The sequence below is a fragment of the Scleropages formosus genome, chromosome 23, assembly GCF_900964775.1.
Source record: "Scleropages formosus chromosome 23, fSclFor1.1, whole genome shotgun sequence".
NCBI classification, from domain to species: domain Eukaryota; kingdom Metazoa; phylum Chordata; class Actinopteri; order Osteoglossiformes; family Osteoglossidae; genus Scleropages; species Scleropages formosus.
Genome location: NC_041828.1, coordinates 12,896,346 through 12,908,419, shown reverse-complemented (window position 1 = coordinate 12,908,419; position 12,074 = coordinate 12,896,346). Strand labels below are relative to the sequence as shown.

The window sequence follows — 12,074 nt, the reverse complement described above, 5'->3', positions numbered from 1 at the left end:
ATTCCCTCAGAAATGCTGAATTCTTGCATTTCAAGAAGTTTCTTAAAATTCATCTATCTGATCCACTTCTCTCCTGATCTCATAACAGCTACGTACATTTGCATAAATTTGCATCACAGTCTGTCACAATGCGGCATCACACTCGGGGAGTTGGAGAAATTGGATTTCATTATATAGGTATAATGACAATAAAGGTGAATTGAATTAAATCTTTTTATTTTCTCTATGGCTTAATTCTGTGGGCAGCTATAGCATACTCTGATGTACACTAAGTAGATTGTTATAAATGAATAAATGTATGTTTAGAGTGCATGTGAGTGTAACCGTGCGTCAGTTAGTTGATTATTTGTGTAAAATGGTGTTCTGTGTATTTATCTGTTGGCGCCTGGGCCCTCAAAGTGCTCCCTGGCGTCTGCTGCATGATGGGCAAGAGGCCAGTCTTAGCAGGAGGTCTGCTGAAGCTGCTCTGCAAGCCCTGCGCTTTTGGCTGGTCGCACATCATCTGGACAAGTCATCTGCTCCCTTCCCCTCCTCCTTTTCTTGTAAACAGATTGAACGCATTATCGTCCAGTGGCTTGCTTCTGCAGCCTCGCTTGTTTACCAAAGCCTGGTCATTGTTGGCAAATCGCTGGCCTGTGGGGGTAAATATGACACATCTTTCACTATTCAAAACTTGATTTTGATGGCAGTGTTTCTGGAGGGCACATGGCCTCTGAATTAAGATGGTGTGCTGTTAGGATTTCAGGGCACAGTGAAAAACACGGTTTCCTCAATGTCGATTTAACTAGACATCGGGGAGGAAGTGTTTCAGTCAGCGTTGATGTCCAAAAGAAACTCAGTCACGGTGGAGTAATAAATCAGAGCAGGTTGCCTCACCTGTCGGAGAAAATGTCTCCTCCCAGCTCCTCCCTGCTCCTCTGCTAAAGAAGTTTGATGGGTCACTGTACATGACTAATGGCTCACACTAAATAATGTTTTCATCCTTGCTTGTTTGCACACACGTGTGATTAGGGAACATCAGGTTTGTAGTGAATTGTGTTTGTCCTTGCATGTAAATTACATCTGCAAGGCTGCATCCATAGAAGAAACACAGGGTCTTAAATAATGAGGTTCTCTAAAGTGACCAAAGGATTCCTGGAGTGGTCATGAAATTATTCATTGAGTTACACTAGTTAAAGCAACCAAAAAGTGAATGATGTGCACTAAGGTTGCTCTCTTTATCTTTACCCCCCAACAGAGAGAGAAGTTGCTTGTCAAGGAGAAGACCACAGCTGGGAAGACTGTTGTCTTGAAAGGAGTAGCCAAGGACAACGGAACAGTCCAGGGGGAGAAGAAGTCAAAGGGCCAAGCCATTCCTCCTCCACAGGTGGACGAGTATGAGCACGATACTTCTGATGAGGAGGTAAGGAGCAATTTGAACAAAGGCAACATAGGCTCCTGCCATCTGTTGGGCTCATGCTTCAAGGTTATTGATTTAAGTAAGCAGTTAAATCACCTAGTAGCATAGTGTTTAGAACTAATACCTTTGCACCCAAAGGTCACAGGTTCGAATCTCACTTTCAGCTGTAGTACCCTTGAAGGTACTTACCGTATATTCACAAAATTACCCAGCTGTTAAAATGGGTAAATAATTGTAAGTGGCTTAACATTGTAAGTCAGTTTGGAGAAAAGTGTCAGGTAAATGAATAAATGGATCAGTGAATTTTAAACATTTGAATTTGCAAAAAAAAATAAGGCTGGTTAACCTTCAGTGCCTCCAAAAAGAGAGACATGTCTAGAAAATTTCAATATCAATATGTTACCAATCATTTCCTGTCCTCTGATCTGTTGAATGAATGAAAACCTTAAACCATGAACGTGAACTGAACAAATAAGATTTTGACTCTTTTGAACGCGTTTCAGTGAGCAGCCTCCCCCCAGACAAGCTGTTTATATGGATGGATGCAGTGTAGTCGGGGCATCTCTCAGCAGTCAGTTTTTGTATTTGCATGTCAGGCTATTAGTGATTCTCTCTCTGCTGTCCAATTTAGAGAGTATGTCGAAATCCACTGACCTCTGCATTTGACATAATTTGCCAGGCAGATATCGCTTAACACTCAGCCTTCCAAATCAGTTTCTGGTGGCTTGCTTTGGATGAGAAGTATATTGTAGTATCGGTATTGTTCTTTGGATGGGCCTCTCTGCAATGTGCTGTGGATGGGGGTTAAATGCTGTGTAAAATAATATGGAACACAGCACAAATATAATCTATCGTAATGTGCTCATGCTGTAAATTATGGGTTTTGTATCATGTGTTAAACAGGGCTCCAAGCTTGTGATACCCACCGGTTGTCGATAAATAGTACTTAAGCTCCAGTTATTTCATTCCATACCAGTGACGTTGTGATGCAGAGTTGGCCTTGTCTACACATTTTATTGTCGTTCTGTCTGTGTGCCTGGAAACAAGGGCCCCGGGCTCTGAGCCCTGCACCGCCAACGGTCCCCCCGGCGAGTTAAAGCAGAAAGACATCCTCTCCACAGACACAGGAGATCCTGACTCGGAAAAATCACACTGTTCTCAGACCACTCTTGTCGGAAAGCCTCTGAAGAGTGCCAACTGCCTCACACACACACACACACACACACACACACACTCTCACTGCTTTTCACTGTTAACCTTGTAGAAAGGTTTATTTTGCACAGCTCGCATTCTACTTTTCACATTGGACAGTTTATTTTTACTCTTGTCACAGGAAATGTTTTGGGTTGAACTGGTGCAGATCACAGGAAACCAGAATCGTATGTCATCAGTTTTGTCGCTCTTGTTGAAATCCCCCCCAACATTATATGTTTTCATTCAAGAACTGTCCTTATTGGAAACTTTAGAGCTTCAGCATCTATGTGCAGTCACGCTATCCTCTGGCATGCTGGTGGTGGTCCTGGGCCATTTGGCTTCTATTAAATTAGCCCCCTGCCTACAGACAGCAGATAAAGTTGCTTCAGAGCCGCCTGCCGCTCTTGGGAAAGGTTGTCTACAAACAAAACTCTTCACAGTTGGAAACCAGTCCCTCCTACCCCCTCCTTGTTGCAATAAAGGACTGCTTCCTGCTAGCCGATCAAGAGGGAGTACGCGAGTCGGCAGTGTCTCTCCGAGGCCTCGCTGGGAGGAAGAGCGCTTTCTCCACAATGGATTTTCCATGTGGAGTGTGAGTTGAATGAAGACACATTGTGGAATAAGAAAGGGCCAGCCCCTGCTGGAACCTGGCTTCCTGGCCTGCGCCGCTACTGCACCAAGGCTCTGCCGGGGGGTTCAATTCGGTAGCGGCACACAGGGAGAGGGGTGGGAAGTCGCTGTCAGGGGAAAAAAGAAAAGTCAGGCCCCAGCAGCCAAGTTCTTAACAAGCTGGAGGGAGAGCAGACCCTCTGCCCTGAGTGTTTGGGGAAAGATGCAGGGGGATGTCGGATTAGCCACTTGCCAACACACTTGACACGCCATCAACAAGATTGGTGCCTCTAGCTTCATAGCAGAGATTGTGAATGGGCAAATATTTAATTACTTTTATCTCCCATCCCCAGCCAAATGGGTCATTCTACTGCTGTTTTTTCCCCAAAGTTCCAAGTGGCACAGACACAACACTTGGGTCCAGAGGGTGTACTCAAGTCACATACCTGTGTCACTTTGTGATGTTAGTTGACTGGTGAGGTCAGACTGTATTTTTAGTAAGTGCTGTGAGCTCAGAAGCGCTAAAAGGATGAGTTGGCTTCCACTTCCCTGTATTTTGAGAAGTAAATAAATGCCGTTTTATTGGGCTTTCTGACACAGGCATTTTTCCATTATTCAATGGCCATTTTAGCCTTAGCCTTATGCTAAAAGAAGACTGCCACACTGGAAGTCTTGAATAGGCAAAGTAAGTTGAGTAAATGGTACTGGGTGGAAAGCAGGACCTTGTTTTTAGGTGTTTTCCCATCAAGGTGAAGTTAGAGATGCCAGTTTACCTCCCTAAAGGGTCCTACAAAAGTAGCCTTCAGTAAGGCACATTTTAAAAAATTGTAAATGGATAAAACATGAAATGACTTCACGTTTAAGCTGTAATATGTTAATGTATTAATGTTGTCTAAGTTTCATGTCTCATTTTTAATAAGGGTGGTGCTGATTTTAAAATGCTTTTTTTCCTGATTGTTTTCCATTAATGTGCAGTAACACAAGTACCTTTAGAGGGCACTGTTTATATATCAATAAATGCACTATAATCAAATTAAATAACCAAGAGCAAAGATGTAAACATGTCTCTTTCAGTGGGAAACAAATCAAAATCGTTAGGGCAGCAATAACGTGGGCAGGTTGTGTCTGTGAGCGTTTCCGGATTTTTTCCTCCACCGATGTGGTTAGGTGAATGTGGGTGATGGATTGATGGCCCCTGCGGATGCGATCGTGTGTGCTGTGCGACTGTGTAGGGTGTCCGGTGCGGCTGCTCAGCGGACACAGTCTGGCAGCCTCCCTCCCGGCTGAACCTAGGAACCCTGGACGACCCCACGGGTTCAGCAGTGCGAATCGAGCCGGAGCAAATTGTGCGGAGAAGTAGGATTTCTTTTCCAGATCTCGCTTTTTATACAGGGAGGCATGTGCGCGCACACACACACACACACACCACTCTCTCTCTCACACACACACACACACACACACACACACACACACACACACACACAAAAAATGAAACTTTCTTCCATGTGATTCTGTCTCTTTCTCGCTCAAAAAACACGGTAGCCCCTGAATTCCCAAATTGTAGCTATTGTATGCAGAAGACAGCTGATTTATGATGTAAGCTTTAGAAAGGAGGGAAGTGTGATTAAAATGAAAACATATCTGCCGGTACAGTGAGTGAAATCCTATGCCCAAGTCACAATGAGTCTCGTTGATGAAGTGTATGAAGGTGTGAAATGTGAGAAGGGCTGTAATTAAATCACCGCTGAGCACGGGCAGCTAACAGTGGGGTCGTGGCACTTTGGGGACACTAAGCATGCACCGTGGCGGGTCACTGGGCTTGACCCACCATGCACTGCACTGTCCACTAATTCCTGGTGGCACTGTTTGTTGGTGAGCTGCACTTGTAGACCCCTCCTGTGAGGAATATTGAACACTTGGGTCACTAACCTCAACATTGTTAGAATGTGCCTGAAACTATGAAACAATTTCCCCTGTTAACAGTAACATATATTCTTCCAACAGTGCATGCAGATGAAATTTTATTTTTTTAGAGTGTGTGTTAAAAATCCTATAAGTCATTATCCTATCCTATTAGTCAAACTTGTCTTTCATTGCCTGCTGGGACACTGTACAATATAATGAAGTGGTTTGTTTAAATTTCCCTTAGTTTTGTTGATGAGTGACATTAATGATTTTGCAAAAATAAATATAAATATTTTGAAGGGCTTGGACACTTTTCATAAGTACACACTTTCAAGTTGTGCTTCGCTCATGTTTCTTCTTTGGTTTTCCCTGCTTGCTGCTCAGAAGCCAGTCTATCTCACAGGCCTTCAGATATTGACTTTTCATTAGAAACCAAAACAAACAGGGTCTGTAACGTGACGCAGACGGGATCCCTTTCTCAGTGAGGTAAGCACTCCCGCCACTACCCCCACCCCTTCCCCTTGGGCTATCTGATGAAACAAATTGCAAAAAGTGGCACACATGTCTGGAAGTGTGTGTGTTTTTTTGAGGAACTGGTAATCCCAAAGTTTAATTTCATGATTGGGAGAGCTCCAGGTGTCGGCCTAATGTGCTCCAGATGGGATCTGCAAGCGATCCCAATTTTCCAGCGCAGGCTGAGGGCAATAAAAGCCGGGATTTTCACAGTTCCGCAGACACCCTCGTGCTCAGGCTCTCGGAGGGTAATGAGAGCGAGCGGGACCGCAACGTTATACTTTATGTTTTTATTAAAGGCAGAGATTGACAGCAGGGAAGGATTTTTCCAGCATTAAAATCCAGGCCTGACTGAGGGGGACAGAGTGAACTGGGCTCAGGCTCCCAGCTGCTGGCTACAGTTTGGGACTCTGGGGAAACTTTCACTCCCACTTGCTGTGTCTTTTGGTGCTCGCTCACTAGCTCTCGACCACTGCCCCTGCGGCTAGCCACTGGCCAAGGGCAAAAATAGACCCGGTGGCCTCTTGGTGAGATAAGCCCAAATTTGTCCCGCACTCCGCAGATTCAAGGCCATGCCCATCAGCTTGGAGGGCCACTGAAGTGCCCCCTCACCCTCTTGGCCACGCGCCTGTAAAGCAGTGAAGCGCTTTCAGCTGTACACCTTTCACGCCATAGTCCAGCCCCCTAGATGGGCAACTGGGGACTTCCTGCTTCCGCCCAGCAGGTGTCACTGTGATCCAGCCGTGAAATTGAATTAATTAGGGGAAACGTGGACCAGGGGGGCTGTTTTCACCGTGGTTTTAAGTGTCTCAGGACCAGAAACCATAGATTAAAAGACATACTAGCAAGAGAAGGAACTGAAAGCCTTTCACTGCTGCCCTGGAGGCACCCTGTGCACTCAAGACTTGCGTAAAACGTTTGCCCTGGCTGCCAAGGGCAGCAGGGGTGGTAGAGGGGCGGAATTGACCTCAAGGGGTGTCCTGAACGTGAACCCATCACCCTCCTGCACTCCCAATAAAGAATATTGGAAACTAGAAACTCAGCCAGGAACCTTGAAGAAAAAGCACTGGCCCTTTCTGTTTGAACACACAAGTATTTAAACTGTACTGTCAGTCTGTGTCCTAATCCAGCATGTACAGCCTGCCTCTGCTGGTCTTGTGTAATATTTGGCTTTGGAAGGTCCACCTACCTGTTGAAGGAAAAACAGTTTGGTTACCCACTTCATCTGAAAATATTCAGCTTTTCTGTGTTTTTCCCCTCCCTTCTCTCCTTTAAACTGCAGTAACACCCAACTGATGAGGTAGACACTATATGCCAGATACATTGGTAATGTAGGAAAAGGGCTTGCTACCAAGCTGAAATGAGATGGTCAACCCTAGGCCGTAGCCACCATTAAAACTTCCTTTATTGCAGTTATTGCAGCATCTGTGAGTTCAGGAAGTAGAGCTGGTTGCTCCTTCTCCAAAGTCATCAGCATTCTCTAGTGTCTGTTTCTGACTAAGGCTCAACGAGCCACTTTGTATTATTAAAAGTTGCGGCAAGCGCTCACTTTTTTTTTTCTGCAGACAAAATGTTCACGGTTAGTGGTTTTTTTTTTTTTTTTTTTGAACGGTATCACATCAGCTCTTGATAGTGCGCTCTTACCAGTGGGGGGAGTGCTGCGAAAATAGCGAGAGGTAAACTGCACGCCACTGCCAATATGGGTTACACATTTTTTGGGCATGTAAATTAATATTCATATGGGATGGACAAAACACCACCTTGACTTGCCTTAAGTTCTAATAGCTTGAGTTCCTTTCTGGAAGAGAAGTGGTGCTAATGACGTGATCAAGTCTGCTTCTCAACACCCAGTTCCAGCTGAGGTACGACCAAGTTCCAACATTGAAGGACATCTGCTGCCACCAGTAGCACTACTCAACTTTTGAAATGGCCGCACATTAACACTATTTCTGCTGAAAGCCGGGCCCTTGCCTTGTTTAGCCTGGCTTCTTCGGTGCCGCTCCACTTACTGTGTTTCCATGTTGACTCTGCAGTGCAGTAATGAGTGTGAACTGCCTCTCAGGTGACGCGGGTTCGCTCGCTGTTCGAGGACTTGAAGAGCGTGTTAAAACTGCATGTTAATAGGTCATCTTTTTCTGTTTTATATCTGGCTCCGTGCCCAGCAGCTCAAACGTTTTGGTGTACCTTTTTTTTTTTTGCCTTTTAGCTTATATTAAACTTCTGTGAACACCTTTCTAAAGTTCCTTCTTGAAAACAATAGTCTGCATTCAGGTCCTGCAGGTCTGCCGAAATCAATACACTGATAAAATTGACAGATCAGTAGTAAATTATGTGGGATCTCAGCCTGTCACTCTACTGTCAGCAGGAAATCTCTTTTTAATAGTCTATTTAAGGATGGCGAAGCTGTGTTTTTGTAAGCCAGAAAATGTTGACACAGAGGACTCGATGGAGGGGGCTGGAGGGGGGGGGCTTCATTGGCAGCGTCCGGAGCCTGGCTGGATGAATCGCGTGCTGGTTTGACTGTACAAACAGGACCCGAGCTGCGGTGCGAGGAACCCTCACAGGTGTGTGGGGGAGGGGGTGGCGAAGGGGAGTGCTGGGCTGCCAAAGCAGCCACCTGTCGTTCCATAGATTTTAGAACTTCCTTTCATCCGGTCTTCAGCGTTGCTCCCAGTTGGCCCTGCGTGCGTCTTGCCAGAAGGCCTGATTGAAACCAACTGCTGGCGGGGGCTGCTCAGAGCAGGAGGCGGCTCTCTAGGCGAGACCCCGGGAGGGAGGCCATAGATGGGGGCTCAGGGGGCACAGGGCCCTGGGTGTGCAGTCTAGTCTAGCAGATAGTCTCACCCACTTATTATCCCCCATACTTCCGTTTGTCAGTGGTGACTGCTTTCCCAGGGAGAATCAAGTAATTTATGTGTCTGAAATGCTTGTGGGAGGAGCTTTTTAACACAGCCTCTCTTGACTCCTCCCTGACTCCTGGTGAAGTCCCTGCTAGCTGGTAAACCACGCAGTGTTGTGGTGAAAGCAAGGCTGTTTTTCAGTGGCTTGTAGTACATGAATTCTGTTTGCAACCGAGTATTGCTTTTGTCAAGATGTCCATCATCCTAAGCACAGAAGGAAAAGCTGGAGTTGTGAGCAAGTCGTTCTCTCACAGTAAAGGACTCTGGCAGGGGAAGCTTAGGGGCATCATTACACATTTAATTTTCAATAAATAATGGCTTCTCTGAATGATCTAGCGGATACTTGGCCAGGTGGGAAATCACTCAGACCTGGATGGCCAGAATGGAGCTTTCCACAAGCCATATAAGCTGAAGGCCCGTATATGGGCTTTCCGAAACTATTTATTTATCGGAACACTATGCTCCAGAGATGGAGACAGATGACAACCTGAACTGGGTTTTAGTATTAAAATTGGGTTTCTTCGCCATTAAATGACCTTTTTACAGAATTGTGGTTTTCCTATTTTGAAAATAATGAACAGATTTATTTTTATGAGCCCTGGAACCTTGTTGCAGGATAAGATGGTAGAAAATAAAATTAATATAAAAAGCATTAAAAACAAAAGCCCTTCTGGTGTCCAGCTGTGAACCTCTAACTACATTGACAGGAGAGGAGTTTGTGGTGTAAGTGGTAAGCCTGCCATGTGAAACAGTTGTTGCTGGATGATGGTCTGCAGTGGACAGTGCCGAGGCTTTGGCCATTCTGAACCGTCCGTTGTCTTTGTACACCAAAGGCTTCTAAATGTGTGCTAACTGGACAGGAGGCCAGCGTCTGGTCATATAAGCCTGTGGACAGACAAGTTAGTTGCTCTCAATCCACCTTTGCTGAGGGCGGTGTCTTAAGAACCTTGCCTCAAATAAAAAGAGGCCACATGGAGCATGGCCAGCCTTAAAGACTCATCTGTTGACCACCTTGCGAGCTCTTTGCCCATTCATTCTCCTCTGCCCATCTGTGATGTGAGCTTGCAGTTGGCCCCCATGTGCCTCAGCCCCGCTGCCTAACCTCTGCTCTGTGCTGTATTCCTGCCTGGCCCAACCTGCCCTGGCCCTGTGCTCACAGAGATACGGCTGGTGGTTAGGCAGTTTGCACCGTTGGCGATGACCAACAGGGCAGACAGGTGCAGGATGACACAACAGTCAACTGTACTTTGGTCTTTCTCACAATATGATAGAGGAAAAAAAACTCATCACAGTGCTGTTTTTCTTGGAATATAGATCGTTAAAAATTCTTGCAGGGGAAGGACCACAAAACCCCAACTTCTGCCACCAAACTGCTGAGAGGAATGAGTTGGCTTTCCTTCTCGACAGGAGAAACGGGGGATAGCAGGTTTTCCTGTAACTCTTTATTTGGCTCAGGGCTGAGTCATTAAAACCATAGCTAAACAATGGGTCTGGAACCTTTTAAAAATGTATACACTCATGGTTTGAATAATGGAAAACCTACAATTGAATTTATGTATTAGTATAAATTCCCTTTTATGTCCTTGACATCAATATAATCTAGTTTCAGAATACTGTGTGTGGTTAGTTTATAAATTCAGTCCTTTTGGTTTTTGCTTGTGTTCATGTAGCTTAGTCATCTGTTGCCTTCTTTAGTCAAATTCTCCCGGCAATATTATTTGCATGTGTTTGGTCAAATCCAGTCAGTGTTCTCACTAGTAACTTTCATTTCCATGGCTTTTATAATCAAATGTCTTAATGTCCCTTAGTCAAATTTTAGTGATTCAACTTTTTAATGTCCTTTTAACTTTAATAACATGCAGCACTGTGCAACATACAAATTAAGTGTCATGCTGTCTCTTAAACACAGACACACACTCCCATATATACATAATGTATATTGCCGTCATCTTCCTGTTACTTTCTGACGAACTATTTAAGGCAAAACAGAGGTCATTTGCAGTTGGTGCAACGCCTGAGTTTTTGCATAACCACTCAGAGCCGTGACCAGCAGTCCCCAAAGGGGAGGACAGTTCGTTACTGGCCTTTTAACCATCAGAGACTTTTTTTTCTTTTAAAATCCTTCGTTCCAAGGGAATAAACATTTTCTAAAAAGTGTCTTTCGGAAAGTTGTTTCCAGATTAGGGCAATCCGCAGAATGAATATAACTGTAATGTCACCGCACTCGGTATTACATATACTGTATGTATTAATATTATTCCTAAGGTACAACTATCATTTTGGGCTAAGCCTTGTTTCAAGACATAGTTGTGATTCTTCTAATACATCTTTTAAAGATTTAATTCTTGACTTCAAGGGACATTTACCTGTGTGTTTCTGACTTGTAGCCTGTTTGCTAAATGCATTAGAATGTTGTATTAATTATAATTCTTGTTTTTTTAACCAATAAAGTGTGAGGCTGTATTGTGCATCAAAATACTGTAAATGAAAACTGTAACATGCACACTGTAGACAAAATTATGTCCTTGCTTACTTTCTTGCACTTTTTTTTTTTTTTTTTTCTCCCCTTCCCCCCGGTCTTGCGTGTTTGGGTTGAAGTACCATTATTTGCTCATTTTTAGTAAAAAAAAAAAAAAATAAAAAAAATTCTGGATTTATGATATTCTCTACATCAGTTATACACCAAGTTAATGTGACAGTATTAGCTTCTCCTCAGTGCTATATATATATGTGAAAAATATAAACAAACCTGTTATTTTGTAATTTTTACAAAATATGTGCAAACCCCCAGAAAACTTAACCAAGAAACTGACAGATGGAAACAGAAATTTGTCAGTTCTTGAAGCACAATACTTAGAGATGAAGTATACACATTTTCATACACAATGTGAATAGTTACAACCTGATTAATGTGAGCTTTTGGGTGGTATGTTTATACATTGTACTCTAGGGCATTATATAAGTTGCAGAATTGTGGGAGCACAAGCAAGGAAAAAAATTAGACACCACCTGGCCATTTCCTGTCTAACCACTTGGTATGTTGGTCTGAGAAGGTGACTAATTGAAAATGTTTTGTTTTTGAAAGACGATGTGGGATCAGCAAGAGGAAAGGTGGTTTTAACGGTCAAATGCTATTGTTCACAGTTCACAGAACATATATTGGGCAAGATATTGCCAACTGAAACCAGATGTTTTGGCTGAAACAGGTTGTGAGTTTTGATTACATGTTGCACGCTGAGGTGGAACAAAGCTAGTCATCTTCATGCTCTGGAAGTGTTCGGGCAATCCTGGAGACTCACAGCAGGGCCTGAGAATCCATTATTAACATTACCAAGGTTACTTATTTTTTGCTAGTTACTTTAAATATGATATTTTGTAACTCTTTCAATATGCACAAGCAGTAGAATACTGACTAGTTATTGAAAATTAATAAACAAGGTAAATAGGGTGTGCTCATCTAAGTGCTGAAAAAACACATGTTGGTCAGCAAGGTCTGACCAGCTGAACAGAGTCTGGTCATACAGGATCACGCTGTAGTCAAGAATGCGCAAGCT

The 12,074-nt window shown here is 43.9% G+C and overlaps 1 protein-coding gene across 1 annotated transcript in view; it reads left to right on the top strand.

Annotated features, from left to right (window-relative positions):
* bop1 (BOP1 ribosomal biogenesis factor) overlaps positions 1-12,074 on the top strand; it is a 47,691-nt gene that overhangs the window by 3,331 nt on the left and 32,286 nt on the right. Inside the window, exon 3 of the mRNA XM_029248441.1 lies at positions 1,238-1,402. Within this exon, the coding sequence (XP_029104274.1) occupies positions 1,238-1,402 (165 nt within the window). The remainder of the gene's footprint in view (positions 1-1,237; positions 1,403-12,074) is intronic.